At 45.6% G+C, this 22,493-nt stretch overlaps 1 protein-coding gene across 1 annotated transcript in view; it reads left to right on the top strand.

The window, feature by feature from the left end:
• The window catches only part of TGM2 (transglutaminase 2), an 80,216-nt gene that overhangs the window by 42,475 nt on the left and 15,248 nt on the right, over positions 1-22,493 (top strand). Inside the window, exons 6-10 of the mRNA XM_040330564.1 lie at positions 2-179; positions 1,671-1,806; positions 3,297-3,400; positions 6,092-6,331; positions 15,787-16,071. Coding sequence (XP_040186498.1) covers positions 2-179; positions 1,671-1,806; positions 3,297-3,400; positions 6,092-6,331; positions 15,787-16,071 — 943 coding nt within the window. The remainder of the gene's footprint in view (position 1; positions 180-1,670; positions 1,807-3,296; positions 3,401-6,091; positions 6,332-15,786; positions 16,072-22,493) is intronic.

Consider the following 22,493-nt stretch of genomic DNA (forward strand, 5'->3'; position numbering starts at 1 on the left):
GGTGAATTGTAATGATGACGGCGGAGTCCTGTATGGTCGCTGGGACAACATTTACAATGATGGTATCAATCCCAACTCATGGATTGGCAGTGTGGATGTCATGCGGCGCTGGAAGAAGTACGGATGCCAGCCAGTGCGATATGGGCAGTGCTGGGTCTTTGCTGCAGTGGCCTGTTCAGGTATGTTGAGAGAAATAAGTCAATAAAGCTTGATGCATTTGTAGCACTACCCCCGGAGGAGCTGCTGGTTGTTTCGGGCGGCACATTTACCTCATGGCTCCCCTGAATTCCTAGGGGTGAATGATGCGTATTGCATTTGATAGAAGTAAAGGAATGTCTACGACAGGTGCTCTTTGCTGTGCTCTTTATTACCCAGCCGGGTAAAAACATTGGGGTAGATTCAGGAAGCAATTACGCCTGCGTATCCATAGATACGCAGCGTAATTGCTAAGTAGCGCCGGCGTATCGACTTTCTGTATTCAGAAAGCTCGATACGCCGACTGTAGCCTAAGATATGACTGGCATAAGGCTCTTATGCCGTCGTATCTTAGGCTGCATTCTGACGCTGGCCGCTAGATGGCGTTCCCGTAGTTGTCAGCGTAGAGTATGCAAATTGCATACTCGCGCCGATTCACAAACGTACGCGCGCCCGGCGGTCGTGTTTTACGTCGTTTGCGTTCGTCGCTTTCGTCGTAAGGCTGCTCCTGCTATTAGGAGGCGCAGCCAATGGTAAGTATGGACGTCGTTCCCGCGTCGCGTTTTTCTAAATTGACGTTGTTTGCGTAAGTGGATCGTGAATGGCGCTGGACGACATTTAAGTTCACGTCGAAGCAAATGACGTCCTTGCGACGTCATTTACCGCAATGCACGTCGGGAAATTTTCCCGACGGAGCATGCGCAGTACGTTCGGCGCGGGAACGCGCCTCATTTAAATGATCCACGCCCCCATGAGTGCCCATCTGTGCTGCCTATGAGTGCCCAGTGCTGCCCATCAGTGTCGCCTATGTGTGCCCATCAGTGTCGCCTATGTGTGCCCATCAGTGCCGCCTATGTGTGCCCATCAGTGCCGCCTATGTGTGCCCATCAGTGCCGCATACCAGCGCCGCCAATCAGTGCCACCTCATCTGTGCCCGTCAGTACTACCTCATCGATGTCCATCAGTGCCATCTCATCGGTGCCCATCAGTGTCGCCATATCAGTGCCCGTAATTGAAAGAGAAAACTTACTTATTTACAAAAAAATTTACACAAAAAAATAAAAACTTAATTTTTTTTCAACATTTTCAGTCTTTTTTTAGTTGTTGCGCAAAAAAAAAAAATCGCAGAGGTGATCAAATACCACCAAAAGAAAGCTCTATTTGTGGGGAAAAAAGGACGCCAATTTTGTTTGGGTACAGTGTAGCATGACCGCGCAATTGCCATTCAAAGTGCGACAGTGCTGAAAGCTGAAAATCGGCTTGGGCGGGAAGGTGCGTAAGTGCCTGGTATGGAAGTGGTTAAAATGAAGTTTGAAAAACTTTGTTTTTTTTTCGTGAGAAAAAATTACGTTTTTTTTTCATCACAAAAAACGAGCGTGTGTACGCGGCATAAGTTATGATGCCCGTGTACAAGGGGCATTATAGATCCCATTTTGAGTATCCTTGATGGTTTATGTTGCATTTTCTTGTCTCAGTCCTTAGGTGCCTGGGCATCCCATGTCGCGTTATCACCAACTATTACTCTGCCCATGATACAAACAGCAATTTGTTGATTGAACAGTATCTAGACTACCAAGGGAATAAACAGAAGGACCAAAAAGACATGATCTGGTAAGAACATTTTAGAATTAGGGCTAAGTTACACAGGAGTCACCTCATTAGGCTGTCGCGGAAAAGGAGATTTTAATGGCTCAATCGTGCTACTAAAGTCACTAATGATCAATTACCAGGAGTAGCATGTAATCAGGATGGAACCTCTAATCAGACGGAACAAATTGCACCCTGTGGAGTAAGGTACACAAATAGCATGTTGCAAGTCGTGGCGATCGATATCGCATGACCACACAATGCATCAGTTGCATGTGATTGATCGCCACGTGATACAGTATCCTAGTTGTGTAGCTTACTTCCTGACTTTGTGTGCTGTTTAGTTTCTTGGAATAAAGTCAGCACTTTTTAAGAATTGAAAACACCTTTGATGCCCTTTCCAGAGTTGCCAACCGTCTGTATTTACGGACAGTTCGTAAAAACGGGCACTTTTTTCCCCCGTTTGTAAATGTCCGTGGTTGCGGAAATGTGCCAGTAAAAATAGCTGAGATCGGTTCGGCTTGGAACTGCGCATGGAGATTGGAGGCAGGGGGTGATGGTGGCTGCGGTGGAACCGCAGAGGGGGATGGAGGCAGGGGGTGTTAGCGGCACCGCAGAGGGGGATGGTGGCACCGCAGAGGGTGGGGGATGGAGGCAGGGGGTGATTGGAGGCAGGGGGTGATTGGAGGCAGGGGGTGTTAGTGGCACCGCAGAGGGGGATGAAGGCAGGGGGTGATTGGAGGCAGGGGGTGATTGGAGGCAGGGGGTGATTGGAGGCAGATGGAGATTGGAGGCAGGGGGAGATTGGAGGTAGATGGAGTTTGGAGGCAGAGGGAGATTGGAGGCAGGGGGTGTTAGTGGCACCGCAGAGGGGGATGAAGGCAGGGGGTGATTGGAGGCAGATGGAGATTGGAGGCAGGGGGAGATTGGAGGTAGATGGAGATTGGAGGTAGATGGAGTTTGGAGGCAGAGGGAGATTGGAGGCAGGGGGTGATTGGAGGCAGATGGAGACTGGAGGCAGGGGGAGATTGGAGGCAGGGGGTGATTGGAGGCAGATGGAGATTGGAGGCAGATGGAGATTGGAGGCAGATGGAGATTGGAGGCAGATGGAGATTGGTGGCAGATGGAGATTGGAGACAGGGGGAGATTGGAGGCAGGGGGAGATTGTGGCACCGCAGAGGGGGGGTGAAGGCAGGGGGTGTTGGTGGCAGTTGGGGATGGAGGCAGGGGGTGATGTGACTAAATAATTTGCCCTTATTATATCGAAAATAACAAAAATATGTTTTTTTACCTTAATATGTACCGTAAATCACATTGCTATTTGCCTATTGTACTTGTTTGTAGCCTAAATACTGAAATTTGCACCTAAAAATGTAATTTGGTATCTTTTGTGAAATGCCAGTAAAAACGTGGCTGCACCAGTAAATTGCACCAGTAAATTTTGGGTGTCGTGCCAGTAAATTTCAATCTGGTAGGTTGGCAACAATGTCCCTTTCATCTCCCTCACGTTGCAGGAACTACCACTGTTGGGTTGAAGCTTGGATGACCCGTCCAGATCTTGGAGAAGCATACAACGGATGGCAGGTGGTAGATCCAACTCCACAAGAAAAGAGCGCAGGTGAGGTTTAGTCTTCTCATCTGGTTCCCTCCTCGTGATTATATGTCACAAGTTCTAGCCTATTAAATCTGTCCAATAAGAGTACTAAACAAATGTCCAAAGTTTTAATGACTGGTTCATAATCCAATGTGTTTTAGGGGCCAAATAGGCTTGTGGGGAGGTGCAGTGTGGTAAAAATTCAGAGTCCAGATGTAGTAACAGAACTGTATTGTGCATGTAGTTCAAACCAGTACAACTACCCAGCGGGAAGTCAACCTGACAAGACGCACTCACGGTATGTTGCAGCGGACAGTATCTCGAGGGATGGATTTGGGCCTAGCCGGTCTGTGCCAAAACAGTGAGGTTTCCAGGGAGGTTAGCTTGTTCCTGCTCTTTCCCTACTTGTCTGAGACCTCTCCATTCTGCTAATACTATCCTTGACAGATAGGTGACCTGATCCTACATTACCCACAAACAAAATACGTGCCAAGCCAGGATCCTAAATAGGCTCTGCTGATCCAATATGGCCATCGGGGTCACATGGGATGGCAGCATCAAACCAGATAGCTTCCCAGTGACCCAGGAAACCATAGAGCAGGGGTCTCCAAAGTTTCTAAGCAAAGAATCAGTTTACTGTTCTTCAGGCTTTAGGGAGGCCAGGCTGTGGCCAATGGGAGCTGAAAATGCCTCAACATCAGTGACCCATCATTGGTTTTAATGGGAGAAATAGTGCCCGATTTTTTTGGTATCAATGGAAGAGTAGTGCCCCGTTGTTGGTATCAATGGAAGAATAGTGCCCTGTTGTTGGTAGCAATGGAAGAATAGTGCCCCGTTGTTGGTATCATGGGAAGAATAGTGCCCCATTTTTTTGGTATCAATGGAAGAATAGTGCCATATTGTTGTCATCAATGGAAGAATAGTGCCCCGTTGTTGGTATCAATGGAAGAAGAGTTCCCTGTTGTTGGTATCAATGGAAGAATCGTGCACTGTTATTGGTATCAATGGAAGAAGAGTGCCTCATTGATGGGGTCAGTACGGGGAATAGTGCCCCATCATTGGTATTGGTTGGTGAAATGGTGCCCCAAGGGCCAGATAAAGGTAAGCAAAGGGCCACTGCCATAGAAGAACCATTGTTAGTATCATGGGAAGAATAGTGCCCCATTTTTTTGGTATCAATGGAAGAATAGTGCCATATTGTCATCAATGGAAGGTTAGTGCCCCAATGTTGGTATCAATAGAAGAAGAGTGCCCTGTTGTTTGTATCAATGGAAGAAGAGCGCCTCATTGATGGGGTCAGTACGGGGAATAGTGCCCCATCATTGGTATTGGTTGGTGAAATAGTGCCCCAAGGGCTAGATAAAGGTAAGCAAAGGGCCACTGCCATAGAAGAACCATGCTCCTCTTGACTTCCTCTCACTCTGCAATGTCGGAGAAAGTAGACTGCCCCTGCCTACAGGCTCCCTTTTCATCAGGGCTCCAAAGAAAATCTAAATATATTATTATATTTGCATTTGTTTTATAGCCCTGATGAAAGTGGAATCTCTTTGGCCCGTGGAATGTGTTGGTTGATCTGCTATGAACCAGTATTTTTTTTATTAAAAATTTTGGATATTTGTTTGGCATTCGACTGTATATATGGATTCACAACTCTGAATGTTCCCCTAATTTTCAAGTCTGCCTTTTGAGTGCCACCAAATCAGATCTAGCGTGCCCAGCGATAACCTGATTGGCCCATTAAAAATCTGTATCCAGCACCTTGCTTTTTACTTTGGACAAGTGCTATTCTTTGTGTCCTACTGTTTCTTGATAGGGCCGTGTGCCAACTAGTCCATCTTAGACTTGGCCAAGAACTCCTACTCTTCCTGAAGTATTCCGAGACATATTGCCAGGTGGGAGCATTGGCCCATTTTAAAATCTTCTGTATCTCCTATCGACCCTTTTCTCACTTGAACATGCAGTACATGCAGGGCCGTTTGAAGGAATTTGGGGGCCCCAAGCAAAATGGGGGCCCCAAGCACCCCCCCCCCCCGCACGCAAAGCCTACATTAGCTCTACACAAATTTTTACACCCATGTTCTTACTCCCCCTCCCTAGTCCCTATGTTTTTCTATTCTCACCTCCCCTTCTTCCCTGTAGGCTGTCGCTGTAGCGTGGCCGAGCTCCTCTTCCTCCTGTCAGTCAGGTGTTCTATCATTATGGGTCCCCAGTTCCCAATCAGATAGTGCCCGGGCTGGGCCGGGCCCCATGCGGTACAGAAGATTCAGTTTCCTGTGTTCCTGGCTGGACTGAAAGGAAGTGAGCACTCAGTGTGTACTTCCTGTCAGTCCGGCCGGGAACAGGAAACTGAATCTCCTGTACCACGTGCGGTACCCGGCCGGACTGACAGGACTCCAGGAGGAAGGAAGAGGAGCTCGGCCACGCTATAGCCTGGGAAGGGGAAGTTGGGGGCCCCAGGCCAGCTCGGGGCCCCAAGCAATTGTTTGTTTTGCCTGTCCTGTAGCAACAGGCTTGAGTACATGGCCAAGATTTTGAACCTTTGGTAGGCCAGATGTCATGAGGTTAATGTTGACCATGAAAGTCCTACATGGGCTGAACTTTACCCTTTTGGATGTTTAATGGGATACCACACGGAAAGCAGAAGGACTAGCAGTATATTGACTTTTTGTAAGTTCACTGCTGTTTTTATAGATGTGTTATTGTGATCTCTTGTAGACATTTATTGCTGCGGTCCTGCTCCTGTCTTTGCTGTTAAAGAGGGTGACCTTGGGCTTAAGTTCGATGTCCCATTTGTGTTTGCTGAAGTAAACGCAGACGTTATTTATTACGTAACACAAAAGGATGGCACCGTCAGACAAACACTGAACACGGCGCAAGTGGGACAGAAGATCAGCACAAAGGCGGTGGGGAAAGATACCCGGGAGGACATCACACACACCTACAAGTACCCCGAGGGTAAGTGACTTAAAAATACTGTAGTCTGTGTAGCGCTACCTCCGCAGGAGCCGCTTGCTAGATTGGGTTCTCTGTTATTTTGCCTCGACTCCTCAAACAACCTCAGCCTTCCTGACACACCAGATTAAGCAAATGAATATTGCACTGTGATTGGGCACACAAATATTATCTGTAGGCAGGTTGCCTACCATTATGCTGGTTTAGGTACGGTAAGTAGCTGGCCCGGCCCAGAGGGAAGAGAGAGTTAATGTGTGCTGCAGGTCAAGGGCTTTTGGATCCGACCTACCCACCAGTGGTATAAATCTAGGGGAAAGCTGGGTTCGGGGCTTTTCGTCCTGCTGCACTATTCTGGTCTTCCGCGGGTTACTGAAGAGTTGGATTTTCACGCAAGCCTTCCCTACGTAGCCTCTCTTCCACCCTTTCCTCCGCTCTGTGATGCTTCTGGTTCCTGGGTCCTCTTTTCCCAGGAACTCTGCTATGCGCGTCGGGACCCTTCGTGGTAAGACAGCGCTATATTAAGATAACTCTCAACTCAACTCAACGGACTAATTTGTAGAGGTATGCCTGGGCAGCCAGCAAGGACTGTCATGGACTGTAATGTTGAATCAACTGTTCTGAGCCTGGTCTGAAGTTATTTAAAGAGGTGCATGTTGGTTTTTGGCGTATCAAAAGAACTTGGATCAGTGAAGCACATATGGGGTATGAAGTGTAGCACCCTATATAGCAAATGTTTTGTTAAATTTCATTTTTGGCCTCCCTGTAATCAGACATTATTTGGTTAGTTAGGTCTGCTCTGGGCTCTGAAGGTATGAACTTAATTACTTCCCCCTGTCTCCCAGGGGACCCTAGGACATATTGGATGGGAGAATATGACCTCCACCTGCATGGTAATAATTCCCCAGCCAATCACTGGTCAATATGGCAGGTGACCAGCAGAGGGCTGAGGCAGGTATTAATAGGCAGGAGTGCAGAGCTGCATGATTCTGGCCAAAATGAGAATCACAATTTTTTTGCTTAAAATAAAGATTACGATTCTCACGGCGTAACATCTTTTACATTATACAAAAAAATTGGGCTAACTTTACTGTGTATTTTTTTTTTATTAATTCATTCAATTATTTCCCCCAAAAAATGCGTTTGAAAGACCGCTGCGCAAATACAGTGTGACATAAAATATTGCAACAACCACCATTGTATTCTCTAGGGTCTCTGCTAAAACTTAAATATATAATTTTTGGGGGTTCTAAGTAATTTTCTAGCAAAAATTTCTGATTTTAACTTGTAACCAACAAGTGTCAGAAAAAGGTTTAGTCTCTAAGTGGTTAAACTTCCCTCATTTACAGACCGAAGTTGCTTACTTTGATCTAAAAGGACAGTGTTACAATGTATCTCTTTATCTCTGTCTAAGCAATGTTGTCATAAACTTGGCAGGCTGCCTTGGATCTTTTAGACAGCTGTCAGCTGTCAGCAGAGAACTCTGCATAGAACAGGGAAAATGAGTTAAAGGTTTGTTTTTTATTTTCTAAATAGGTTCCTTTAAAGTGGAGTTCCACCCATAAATATAACATTACATCAGTAGTTTTAAAAAAAAATCATTAGTCCTTTACGAATTTTTTTTTTTTTTTTAGATGCCTTCAAAGTGTTGTTGCTAGGCAGAATACTTAATCTTCCCACTTCCTGCACCTAGGTGCTTAATGCTTCCTAACCTACACCGCACAGACTCCTGGGAATGTAGTGGGTGTAACTTTCCAGGAGTCTGCACTCCCCAGTCTCAAAGAATCATGTGACTTGGACAGCACAGGTGCTGAAACCTGATCTGACACTGCTTGTGCAGCACTGAGCATGTTCGAGATCTGCAAGGCTGAAATCCAGGAAGTCATACAGTCTGGCTTCATGATGCCCACACTTAAGATGGCCCCAGTCAATTTCTATTTTATAAAGTGTCTAAATGCTGTAACAAATGCTCTAACAAAATGGACCTTGGTTTACAGACTAACTTTACTAGAATACATTAAGCTTGTGTATTACAGGGGTATTTATATTTAAAAAGTGAAATTGTGGCCGGAACTCCGCTTTAAGCTAGTGCATTGTTGGTTCACTTACCTTTTCCTTCAATTTCCCTTCTAAATGTTTTTTTTTCTTTATCTGAATTTCTCACTTCCTGTTCCTCCTAAGTAAGGTGTTCTAAATGACTTTCCATCACTCATTCATTCAGAAATTCAAACAAAGAAAAAAAACATTTAGAAGGGAAATCAAAGGAAAAGGTAAGTGAACCAACAATGCACTAGCTTAAAGGAACCAATTTAGAAAATAAAAGACAAACCTTTACAACCCCTTTTAGATCGCGAGGGGGGGGGGGGGGAGAATCGCAATCTGATTCCTTTACGATTAATCGTGTAGCTCTAGCAGGAGTGCAGAACATAGAGAGCTCTTGTTCCTGGGGGAGTAAGACCCAGCTTGAGGGCTTTGGCATCCCTGGGAATTTTTTAAACAAAAAGTGCCAGAAAAGGCCTGGTGTCACGTACCTGGTGCTAGAGGCCAAGCTTCCCTTGCAGCTAAGTTCCAGACCCCCCTGATGGTGGAAACAGAAGAGGTCAGGCCCAAAGTAGCACGGGTCACCTGCTGGACTGTATCCCGGAGCTTCCAGAGTACAGCTGGTGTACTAGCGTAGAGTCAGCAGACAGGTGGTGCCCGTAAGGTGTTACAGGATTCAGATAATGCTGAGACAGGAGCGTGGTCAGAAGGAAGCTTAAGTCACGAGCTGGGTGGGTAGCAGAGCAGACGTGGTCTGGTGGATAGCCAAGGTCGAACACAGGAAGCAAACAGTAGACAGGTCAAGGACAAGCCGGTTGGTAACCGGAGACACAGGAACAGGAATATCACAGAGATAACGCACTGGAGGAGCGGAAGATCAACCAGCAACTAAAGCCACTGGCAGACTTCCTTATATAGGGTCCTAAAGTCCTTCACCTGCCATAAGTGCTGGTAGGGATGCTGGGTCCTAGAGCCTCTCTTCTGCTGTTGGTTCCCTGACACCTGGTCTTTAAGTGGGTAGGCCAGTGATGGCAAACCTTGGCACCCCAGATGTTTTAGAACTACATTTCCCATGATGCCCATGCACTCTGCAGTGTAGCTGAGTATCATGGGAATTTTTTTTTTGTTCTACCTACTTTAAAAGACGTCCACAAATAAGACTTGATCTATGAATGATATTTTCATTTCATTGTACCTAGGAGAATATGTCTGGGTATTGATAAATTGAAAAAGCAGACTCCGAATACAGTTCCAGGAATATAATTGGACTGACGTAATGTGAACACATGTTGTACTGGGGTTGGCAATGAAGTTCACGCTCAGACTTTACGCTCCTGCGTTCTCCGATCCCTATGGTCAATTCTAGGACTTTTGTACACATTTCTGCCAGATTTATAAACCAGCAGCAGAATCAGACATATTAATCTCGTGTTCCTTGCTGCAGTTGTTCTCATTTATAAGGCCGACGTAGAGTATGGGAGCCACGGGGAGACATTAAAGCTTAATTCTAGGCAAACCGCTACATGCGCTGTTGAATTATATATATTGGAGATGCTTCAAATACCAAATGATTTGTGATTGGCCCAGACAGCCCTAATATTTACGCAGACCTGCCAGATAGCAGAGCCAGGTGATGACCTGATTTTTCCATGCAAAGGCAAAACTTTTTTTAAGTTTTTAACTTTTTTGGACAGAGTTGAGATGGATTAGAACACCTATGGGCTTTTTATTGCTGTCTGCGTCCCCATTAGAAAGATTTACGCTCTCTATTCATCCTGTTCACCATTATCATTGAAAGTAAAAGAAAATCCCAAAGTTTGGGTTGTCCCCAGAAAAGTAGTAGAGGGCAAATCTTCCAATCCGGACACTAGTTCTAGTGACCTGGGGGGCCAAAAGAATTCCCCTAATTTACAGGGATTTCTTCTCACTTCCTGTTTTGGTTATGGGACAGGAAGTGAAGATAAATCTCCCCAATGGAACAAAGGTGGCAAACCTTACAGGGTATAAAGATTTAGGCCCCTTTCACACTGGGGAGGGAGGCGCTTTGGCGGTATAGCGCCGCTAAAAATGGCGGCGCTATACCGTCGGAATTGCCGTGGGATTTGCCCGATAGCGGTGCGGTATTAACCCCCGCTAGCAGCCGATAAAGGGTTAATACCGCCCGCAATGTGCCTCTGCAGTCTCCCCCCTCCCCCTTCTCTCTCCTGCCTCTGAGTGAGTACACTAAGGTAAATCAGGGTTCTCAGAGCACCCCTTACATCAAAGTTCCCCTTTACACAGTGTTCACATCAGAGTCCCCTCCGTAGATCAGAGTTCTTAGTGTTCCCCCTTCATCAGGTTTCCTAGAGCATCCCTTATGTTAGAGTCCCCAGGGAACACTGTGGGATTCTTGTGCTTAAAGTGGTTGTAAACCCCACTTTTTGACTTTTACCTACAGGTAAGCCTATAATAAGGCTTACCTGTAGGTATAAAGAATATCTCCTAAACCTGTATGGTTTAGGAGATATTCCCCTCGCAATGCGCCGCTGATTGCAGCGGCGCATGCGCAGGGGGGATCCTCGGCTGAAGGGCCGGCCGCTGCCGTCCCTTGCCGGATTGAAATCTTGTAATTTTATGCGTTTTAATGAATCTACAGCATAACTGCAACACTTCATCAAGTTCTATATCAGCTAGATGTTCAACTTTAAAATAGCCCTTTCTGATGGCATTTGGTTTAGGATAGCAGCAGTCTTATGGGTCTGAACTGATACAGGGCTTAGATCCTTCTCAAAAAGCAACAAGCATATCCAAAAATAGACTTGGATTACTTTGGGGAAATGTTTGGATGTGTAGATTGTGTAACAAGAATTATAGCGAATCATCAGACACAAGTAATGTATTTACAGCTGGGGCCCGAGGCTTGACCACCCTCAGACCACATGGAGTTTGCATCAGTCACTAACCACATGCTGCCTTGAGTTTAAAGGGACTATGTTTTTTTTTTAAGTATTTCCCTATGTAAACCTAAAAGAGATCAGTCTAATATAAATCGATGCTGATTTGTTAAAAACCCTTGTGTTTCTGAATAATTAGAAATTTCACATTGACATAAGGGCAGTCCTATTTGCCCATTACATATGTGACTCTGGTGTTCAGTGCTACACAGTAAAGTTGGCCCCTGTGCACTGCTGCAATCCTGCCTGCGATTCCAAATCGCACTGCAATGCTGGAAAAACGCAGGATGCATGTTTGGGTGCCATTCATTTTTATTGATCGCACATCACACAAAGCTTGTTGCCTAAAATAAGCGGGAGGGAACATTGCGCCCTCCCCACCCCCACCCCCCCCCCCCTCACCGGTGTTTCTCGGGCTTACCATTTTTACCAGGATGCCCCAGAAAGGATCCAACGGCATAGCTCCCAACTGTCCCTGATTTCGAGGGATTGTCCCTGATTTGGAGCAATGTCCCTCTTTACCCCTCATGTGTCCCTCATTGTGGTCTGATCTCTATAGTTGTATAAAAAAATCACTTTTTATATAGCAAAAAGTGTTTCCCAGAGCTAAACCTTTCATCCAATTTCTAAATTGCTGCATTTGTAAATTTTAAAAGCCAGTATAAAGGAAGAGTAGTAGTAAAAAAAAAAAAAAAAACCTTGTGGATTTAATTTACCCTTTTTTTTGTTAATTCTCCTTTAAGGGGGTGTGGCAGAAGGCGTGTCCTATGCCTACATATGTTTGCTAATATTCATTCCATCTCAAAATGTTGGGAGGTACGCGACGGTGCGGACGACTGGTCAAAGAGACAAGTAGAGAAAAGATCATCTCTGATCACCTCTATGGCCTTAGAATACTGGAGCAATGTCATGACGTCACTTCCGGTCTAAGGCGGACATAAACAATTTTTTTTTTTTTTAAAACAAAAGTTAAAAAAATAAATTGTTTTGCTTTTAGGTAAAGGAGAGAGATTTGGGGTCTGTAGTGAAGTCACCAGCGTGAACGGGCAGTCGTGATGATGTCATGACTTTAAACCTCTGGCTCATTTTGTTCTTTCTTTTTCTTCCTCTCACTCTCTTTCTCCCTTTCCTGTTCGTTTGTTCTTTCTTTCTCTCTCTTGGTCTTTTATTCTCTCCTTTTTTTTCCTTTCTCTCTCTCTCTCTTTTTTATCTTTGCTGTTTGTTTTGTTCTCTTTCTTTTTCTCTTTTTTTTCTCTCTCTCCTCTCTCTCTCTCTCTCTCCTCTCTCTCTCTCTCCTCTCTCTCTCTCTCTCTCTCTCTCTCTTTCTCTCTCTCTCTTTCTCTCTCTCTCTTTCTCTCTGTCTCTGTCTCTGTCTCTGTCTCTGTCTCTGTCTCTGTCTCTGTCTCTCTCTCTCTGTCTCTCTTTCTCTCTCTCTATCTGTCTCTGTCTCTGTCTCTCCTTTCTCTCTGTCTCTGTCTCTGTCTCTCTCTCTCCTTTCTCTCTGTCTCTGTCTCTGTCTCTCTCTCTCCTTTCTCTCTGTCTCTGTCTCTGTCTCTCTCTCTCCTTTCTCTCTGTCTCTGTCTCTCTCTCTCCTTTCTCTCTGTCTCTCTGTCTCTCTCTCTCTCTCTCTCTCTCTTTTCTCTCTCTCTCTCTCTGTCTCTCTCTCTCTCTGTCTCTCCTTTCTCTCTCTCTCTCTCCCCCCCTCTCTCTCTCTCTCTGTCTCTCCTTTCTCTCTCTCTCTCCCCCCCTCTCTCTCTCTCTCTCTCTCCTTTTTCTCTCTCTCTCTCTCCTTTCTCTCTCTCTCCCTCTCTCTCTCTCCTTTCTCCTTTGTGTGTGTGTGTCTCTCTCTCTCTCTCTCTCTCTCTCTCTCTCTCTTTTCTCTCTCTCTCTCTCTCTCTCTCTCTCTCTCTCTCTCTCTCTCTCTCCTTTCTCTCTCTCTCTTTCTCCCTCCTTTCTCTCTCTCTCTCTCTCTCTCTCTCTCTCTCTCTCTCCTTTCTCTCTCTCTCTCTCCCTCCTTTCTCTCTCTCTCCTGTTCTCTCTCTCGCTCTCATTCTCAGTCTCAGTCTTTCATTCTCTCCTCTCCTTTTTTTTCTTTCTTTCTCACGCGCTCTCTCTCTCTCCTGTTCGTTCTTTCTTTCTCTTGGTATTTCATTCTCTCCCTTTTTCTCTCTCTCTCTCCTGTTCATTCATTTCTTTGTTCGTTCTTTCTTTCTTTCTTTCTATTGGTCTTTCATTCTTTTCCCATCTTTTCTCTCTCTCTCTCTCTCTCTCTCTCTCTCTCTCTCTCTTTCATTCTGTCTTTTTTTTCCCCCTCTACTTTTTTTCCTGTCTCTTTCTTTCTTTCTTTCTCTCTCTCTCTCTCTCTCTCTCTCTCTCTCTCTCTCTCTCTCTCTCTCTCTCTCTTTCTTTCTTTCTTTCTTTCTCTCTTTCTCTCTTTTTCTCTCTTAATAAATATTACGTATTATAATTCATCCTAGCCCTTGGCCTGCATGTTTATTGCCCTCCTAAACCTGGTCCCTAATATGAACGTCATTGTGATATTTTCCATTGTAACAATAACACTTCTTTAGACCTCCTCCTCATGCAGACATATATTCATAGTCATATTGCAGCGGCTTCGTTTGGCATTGGGGGTGTAGTGCTTTAAGTACGGGTGCCATTCTCATAGTCAAGGAATTTGTTACATTCTCGGATGACTTTGCAGTGAAGTGCCAGCTGCTGTAAAAGCTGCGATTTTATGAGTACTGTCATTCCAGTCTTTATGATGAAGGCCTCTGCTCTTCCATTTTTCTTGTTTTAATATCCTGTGCAGTGTAGATTGGAGAAACAATTTAGCTCAGTTTTAACGTCGGGCTCCAAATATAAAAGTATTAAATAATATTTGATTCATGCAGATCTGTTGGCTGAGGGAAATGAGCACCCTTGCCGTGCCTGAAGACTTTGTTTTGGTTGCAGTTGCTGTGTGCTTATGACTCGAGTATACTAAATTTTAGATCCTTCCCTTTACTACTGTAGCACCCTGGTGTTTTAGGCAGGGTTGCTAGCAAATTTAATTTGCCGGGTAGTAATTATCCTGGCTAATTGTTAGGAGATCCACTGATTTGCCCCTAATTCTGGAATTGCTGCACTTCTCTCTTTTGTCACTAGGTGGCATTGTAGCTGGTGACACAGCCAATAGGCAATGATTTCTTTAAAGGGGTTGTAAAGGTACAATTTTTTTTTCCTAAATAGCTTCCTTTACCTTAGTGCAGTCCTCCTTCTCTTACCTCATCCTTCCATTTTGCTTTTAAATGCCCTTATTTCTTCTTAGAAATCCTCACTTCCTGTTCTTCTGTCTGTAACTCCACACAGTAATGCAAGGCTTTCTCCCTGGTGTGGAGTGTCGTGCTTGCCCCCTCCCTTGGACTAAAAGAGAGTCAGGACGCCCACTAACACACAGCTCCTTTCTCTATCTGCAAAGTAGAGAGCGTCCTGACTCTCCTGTAATCCAAGGGAGGGGGCGAGCACGACACTCCACACCAGGGAGAAAGCCTCACATTACTATGTGGAGTTACAGACAGAAGAACAGGAAGTGAGGATTTCTCAGAAGAAATAAGGACATTTAAAAGCAAAATGAAAGGATGAGGTAAGTGAAGGAGGACTGCACTAAGATAAAGGAAGCCATTTAGGAAAGTCCCTTGGCCTGCTGGGAGAGCCTTTTTATTTGGTTGGAGTCAGGTGATCGGGGTTCTGTGCCACATGGACGGCTGTCTGAGTGGACTGTGTTATGTCGCCTTAGGCTGGAAGCCTGAGGCCTATCCCGGGGACACCTGGCTGCTAGGCTGCTTGAGGCCTATCCAGGAGCAGGAGAAGCAGCGTAGGGTTGGGACTGACAGGAGTGGCACCCGGTGTGGTCTTCTGCTGCTGTATCCCATCTGCTTCAAAGTTTGATGTGTTGTGCGTTCAGAGATGGCATTCTGCATACCTTGGATGTAACGAGTGGTTATTTGAGTTACTGTTCTATCACCTCGAACCAGTCTGCCCATTCTCCTCTGACATTAACAAGGCATTTTTATCCACACAACTGACGCTCACTGGATATTTTCTCTTTTTCGGACCATTCTCTGTAAACCCGAGAGATGTGTGAAAATCACAGTTTTTGAAATGCTGAGACCAGCCCGTCTGGCACCAACAACCATGCCACGTTCAAAGTCACTTAAATCCCCTTTCATCCCCATTCTGATGATCAGTTTAAACTTCAGCAATTCGTCTTCACCACGTCTAGATGCCTAAATGCATTGAGTTGCTGTCATGCGATTGGCTGATTAGCAATTTGTGTTACCAAGCAATTGAACAGGTGTACCTAATAAAATGGCCGTGTGTAACAATACGCAATTTTCGAGCTAAGGGAACTTTCATTTTGCATGACAACGTCCACATCCCATATGAAGGCGATAAGCAAACACAATGCAAATTGCTCACCTTTTTTTATTTTTTCTTAACCAACAGGCTCTGACGATGAAAGGCGGGTGTATGAAAAAGCCAATCAGGCGGTCGCTGTCCCAAAAGGAGAACCATCTGCTGTTCCATCTGATGTCACTATAAAGCTTAAAGTATCTGAGGGCATGAACATGGGCAACGATTTTGATGTGTTTGCCATTATCAACAATAATACTGATGAGGAGAAGGAATGCCTATTCAGGTTCTGTGCGCGTCCAGTCAACTACACCGGTGCCGTGGGGCCGGAGTGTGGAATGATGGACCTTCCCGACCTCAAGTTAGAGGCACATTCAGGTAAGTTTGCTGCTGTTGTCTGTGTTATTCTTTTAACCACTTCAGCCCCAAAGGATTTGGCTGCCCAATGACCGGGCCATTTTTTGCGATTCAGCACTGCGTCGCTTTAACAGACAATTGCGCGGTCGTGCGACGTGGCTCCCAAACAAAATTGGCGTCCTTTTTTTCCTACAAATAGAGCTTTCTTTTGGTGGTATTTGATCACCTCTGCGGTTTTTATTTTTTGTGCTATAAACAAAAATAGAGCGACAATTTTGAAAAAAATTCAATATTTTTTACTTTTTGCTATAATAAATATCCCCCAAAAAAGATATAAAAACCATTTTGTTTCCTCAGTTTAGGCCGAAACGTATTCTTCTACCTATTTTTGGTATAAAAAAAAAAAAGCGTTTTATTGATTGGTTTGCGCAAAAGTTATAGTGTCTACAAAATAGGGGATAGTTTTATGGCATTTTTATTAATATTTTAATATTTTATATATATATATATAGTAATGGCGGCGATTAGCGTTTTTTATTTATTTATTGTGACTGCGACATTATGGTGGACACATCGGACACTTTTGACACCATTTTGGAACCAGTCAATTTTGACAGTTTGGTTGAGAGCACAACCAATGGCAGTGCTACATTTCCGGCACGTGCCGGAAATTAAACTGTTTTATGGATTGGTTTACTTCCACTTTAAAGGGGTTGTAAAGGTACACTTTTTTTTTCCCACTAAATAGCTTCCTTTACCTTAGTGCAGTCCTCCTTCACTTACCTCATCCTTCCATTTTGCTTTTAAATGTCCTTATTTCTTCTGAGAAATCCTCACTTCCTGTTCTTCTGTCTGTAACTCCACACAGTAATGCAAGATTTTCTCCCTGGTGTGGAGTGTCGTGCTCGCCCCCTCCCTTGGACTACAGGAGAGTCAGGATGCCCACTAACACACAGCTCCTTTCTATATCTGCAACATAGAGAGCATCCTGACCATAGGCATGCGCACAGGGTGTGCCTGGGCACACCCTAATCACCCTGTGTGGTACACATTGTACTGAAAAATACTACATTAAACTGGCACTTACGCACAGAAAAGTACAGCATTAAACGGCACATAACACACCAAAATATACTACTTTAAACATGCACTAATGCACAGAAATATGCTGCATTAAATGTGCAGTAACACACTGGAATATAGTGCGTTAAACATGCAGTAATGCACAGAAATATACCCCCAATATTTCACCAAAGCTCCCTAATGGGGCTCCTAAAAAAAAAACAAAAAAAACTACTGACACTGTCCTCTGCCCTACTGACATCGTCCACCGCTCTGCTGATACCATCAGTAGACTGTATATACACATGCAAATATGTTTGAGCTTTGGGGTGCACACCCTAATGCAATAGGCTGCGCACACCTATGATCCTGACTCTCCCGTAGTCCAAGGGAGGGGGCGAGCACGACACTCCACACCAGGGAGAAAGCCTTGCATTACTGTGTGGAGTTACAGACAGAGGAACAGGAAGTGAGGCTCTCACCTTTCATAGACTGCTTATGCTAATGAGTGACTGACCACGCCGATCACATTATTACCCCGCTGGGCTCAGCAGAGGTTAGCCAATGAGGCTGGTGCACTTTATATGCCAGGGCTCCTCTTTATACTGAGCTTTGCATTGCATAAATACAAGATTGAATGTTTTCCATTTTTGGCTCCATTTGTTTTGTACATTTTGCTTCCCATCACCCTTCAGAAAGCTCAGTACTGCGTGCGTGTCAATTCCTCATACCCGTCTGTCCTCACAGGCGCGTTGCTTGTCGGCGCGATGAGGTTCTCTCGTTCCCACACTGCTCAGTGACTGGCTCCTCTACCTAATATGGTCACACTTGGAGAGGAAGGAATGTCCTCATGTAACACGCTTTATACTCAAATTCCACTATTGTGATAACTCCTCCAGAAACACAACGACCAGCATTGATCTGTGAACTGTAAAAACGTGAACTCCAGGCAAACCTAACAAAAAAAAAACAAAAAAACTGCAGTTTTGTATTTATTACAAAATTATTAGAAGCAGTTTTAAATGCTTTTGTAGAACCCCCTAAGGAACCGCAAGTAGAATGGGATCCCCCCACCCTGCACAGCCAGGCAAACCGAATTTCCACAGGCTCACTTGCGTTAACCACTTCAGCCCCGGACCATTTGGCTGGCCAACGACCAGAGCACATTTTTCGGATCACCACCATATATAGTCCCCACTGTAATATCCACAATCACCCCCACTGTAATCCAGACATCTCCCACACTGTAATATCCACAGACATCTCCCGCACTGTAATATCTACAGACATCTCCCGCACTGTAATATCTACAGACATCTCCCTCCTGTAATATCTACAGACATCTCCCCCACTGTAATATCCACAGACATCTCCCGCACTGTAATATCTACAGACATCTCCCGCACTGTAATATCTACAGACATCTCCCGCACTGTAATATCTACAGACTTCTCCCCCCCACTGTAATATCCACAGACATCTACCCCCACTGTAATATCCACAGACATCTCCCCCACTGTAATATCCACAGACATCTCCCCACTGTAATATCCACAGACATCTCCCCCACTGTAATACCCACAGACATCTCCCCCACTGTAATATCCACAGACATCTCCCCCACTGTAATATCCACAGACATCTCCCCCACTGTAATATCCACAGACATCTCCCCACTGTATTATCCACAGACATCTCCCCCACTGTAATATCCACAGACTTCTCCCCCCACTGTAATATCCACAGACTTCTCCCCCCACTGTAATATCCACAGACATCTCCCCCACTGTAATATCCACAGACATCTCCCCCACTGTAATATCCACAGACATCTCCCCCACTGTAATATCCACAGACATCTCCCCCACTGTAATATCCACAGACATCTCCCCCACTGTAATATCCACAGACATCTCCCCACTGTAATATCCACAGACATCTCCCCCACTGTAATATCCACAGACACCTCCGTCACTGTAATATCCACAGACATCTCCCCCCACTGTAATATCCACAGACATCTCCCTCACTGTAATATCCACAGACATCTCCCCCCACTGTAATATCCACAGACATCTCCCCCCACTGTAATATCCACAGACATCTCCCCCCACTGTAATATCCACAGACATCTCCCTCACTGTAATATCCACAGACATCTCCCCCCACTGTAATATCCATAGACATCTCCGTCACTGTATAGGAAGATTAGTGCTTGCTTAATCTTACCAGAGAAGCCGGCCGAACACGAGCAGTTGAGGCCGGGTGATGACGTCAGAGTGCCGCTCTAGGCTTACCTAGGCCGCCGCCGGGTGGACCAAGATGGCCGCCGCTCCGGGAGCTAGGCCGAAGCCACACTGAGAACTCTGATGTACAGAGAAGACTCTGAAGTAAGGGGGAACACTGTGGCCGGCCTTATTGAGGGCGCTGTCATTGGAAGGGTGATGGCAATTGGATTCATTTAGCCATGAAGTCCATGAATGTCAAGGTCCAATAACAAAGTGAGATCAGGAGGCATAAACTAGGATTTTCTGTCTAATAACAGTAATGATGATAATTGGGGCAAGACTTAATGTGGAGTACGTGTTCCCTATAATGAGGTCTGCGGCGAGCGGCATCAGAAGTCATTAGATCGCAGCGCTAATTGTTTTGGTGTCAGCCGTGAAGGGACATTGTATGTCTCCCGCATTACATTATCAATAAATCAATAATAAGCTTTTACGGCATTCTTGCTGCATTTTTGTGATAGTGTTACGTCTTTTATCTTCCATTTATAGTAATGCAGCAGATTGAGAAAACCTCTAATAGAGCAATACAGATACAGGATGTCTGGAGGTTTTTCAGCTGAAAGATTTTTTTTTTCTTTTGCTATCTTTTTTTCCGCCAATTGTATGTATGATGTCTGCATGCTCATGGCATTTGTCCCAGTTCTTCTTTTTTTATTATTATTCTTGTATTGTTTTCTTTTTTTTTTTTTTTAAAGAATGAATAAACTTTCATGATAAAAATAGCAATTAACTGTTATTTAGAATGTGAGCATGGCGAGGGAAAGACGATCAGAAGGCTTCATGTATTCTATGAGAAGCATCTTTATAGATGTGTATGATAAGAGGCTATCCTGGTCTGTCCGTCTCTAGCACAGGAACATGCAGATTTACAAATGATGTTCTGTTAGGGGAACATTTCTGACACTGTTATAGACATCCATAATGCAGCCCACTGGCCGAATTCAGACCTTTGAACAATGATGGGGCACTATTCCTCCCGCTGACACCAATGATGGGGCACTGTTCCTCCCACTGACACCAATGATGGGACACCATTCCTCCCACTGACACCAATGATAGGGCACTATTCCTCCCGCTGGCACCAATGATAGGGCACTATTCCTTCCGCTGACACCAATGATGGGGCACTATTCCTCCCGCTGACACCAATGATGGGACACTATTCCTCCCGCTGACACCAACGATGGGGCACTATTCCTCCCACTGACACCAATGATGGGGCACTGTTCCTCCCACTGACACCAATGATAGGGCACTATTCCTTCCGCTGACACCAATGATGGGGCACTATTCCTCCCGCTGACACCAATGATGGGACACTATTCCTCCCGCTGACACCAACGATGGGGCACTATTCCTCCCACTGACACCAATGATAGGGAACTAGTCCTACCACTGACACCAATGATAGGGCACTAGTCCTACCACTGATACCATTTATGAGGCACTGTTCCTCCCACTGACACCAATGGTGGGACACTATTCCTCCCACTGACATCAATGATGGGGCACTGTTCCTCACACTGATACCTATGATGGGGCACTGTTCCTCCCACTGACACCAATGATGGGGCACTATTCCTCCCACTGACACCAATGATAGGGGACTAGTCCTACCACTGATACCATTTATGAGGCACTGTTCCTCCCACTGACACCAACGATGGGGCACTCGTCCTCCCACTGATACCTATGATAGTGCACTGTCCCTCACACTGATACCTATTATGGGGTACTATCCCTCCCACTCACAACAATGATAGGGCACTAGTCCTACCAGTGACACCATTTATGAGGCACTGTTCCTCCCACTGTCACCAATGGTGGGACAATATTCCTCCCACTGACACCAATGATGGGGCACTGTTCCTCACACTGATACCTATGATGGGGCACTGTTCCTCACACTGATACCTATGATGGGGCACTGTTCCTCACACTGACACCAATGATGGGGCACTGTTCCTCACACTGACACCAATGGTGGGGTACTGGTCCTCCCACTGATACCTATGATAGGGCACTGGTCCTACCACTGATACGATTGATAAGGCACTGTTCCCCCCCACTGACACCAATGGTGGGGCACTGTTCCTCCCACTGATATCAATGATGTGGCACTTTTCCACCTCCTGATACCAATAATGGGACACTATTCCTTCCACTGATTGCACACTGTCCCTCCCACTAACACCAAATATGGGGCATTGTTCCTCCCACTGGCTCCAATGATAAGACACTATTACTTCCTCTGACACCAATGATGGGGCACTATTCTTCCCACTGATGTCAATGATGGGGCACTATTCTTCCCACTGATGCCAATGATGGGGCACTATTCCTCCCACTGATGCCAATGATGGGGCACTATTCCTCCCACTGATGCCAATGATGGGGCACTATTCCTCCCACTGATGCCAATGATGGGGCACAATTCCTCCCACTGATGCCAATGATGGGGCACAATTCCTCCCACCGATATCAATAATTGGGCACGCCACCTACTGATGCCAGTTATGATTCCTCATCCTGATTACAGGTGCTATGTCATTTTTTTTACTCTTACTGGCCACCGACCTGAGACTGTTTACTCCCAGTGATGCCACCACACTTTCAACCCCTTTTGACCACCAACCCCCCCCCCCCCCTCTCCTTAAAGTTTGAAGGGCAGTAAATTGGACCTTTTGTTTAGAAAGTTTGAAGACCCCTGTTCTGTTAAAGAAATATAGTTTGATAAGGAGAGGGATCCAGCAGCTCCCTAATCAGGTGCTCGGGTCTGTTACCTGTCACCTGATTGGCTGAAATGTCAGGCGTTGTGATTGGACGCTGCCTATCAGACGTCCAATCATAGCAGAGGACTAGAAGAGAGGGCGGGAGAAGAGGAGCGTTGAGGACATCGCCACCATGACCAACTACCCCACCGAGACAGGGTAAGTGCCGGGCAGGCGGGGGATGCACACTGGCAGCATTTGATGGGCACAGTAGCGGCAGTTGATGGGCTCAGTAGCGGCAGTTGATGGGCTCAGTAGCGGCAGTTGATGGGCTCAGTAGCGGCAGTTGATGGGCTCAGTAGCGGCAGTTGATGGGCTCAGT

The sequence above is a fragment of the Rana temporaria genome, chromosome 12 (genome assembly GCF_905171775.1).
Source record: "Rana temporaria chromosome 12, aRanTem1.1, whole genome shotgun sequence".
Lineage (NCBI taxonomy): Eukaryota > Metazoa > Chordata > Amphibia > Anura > Ranidae > Rana > Rana temporaria.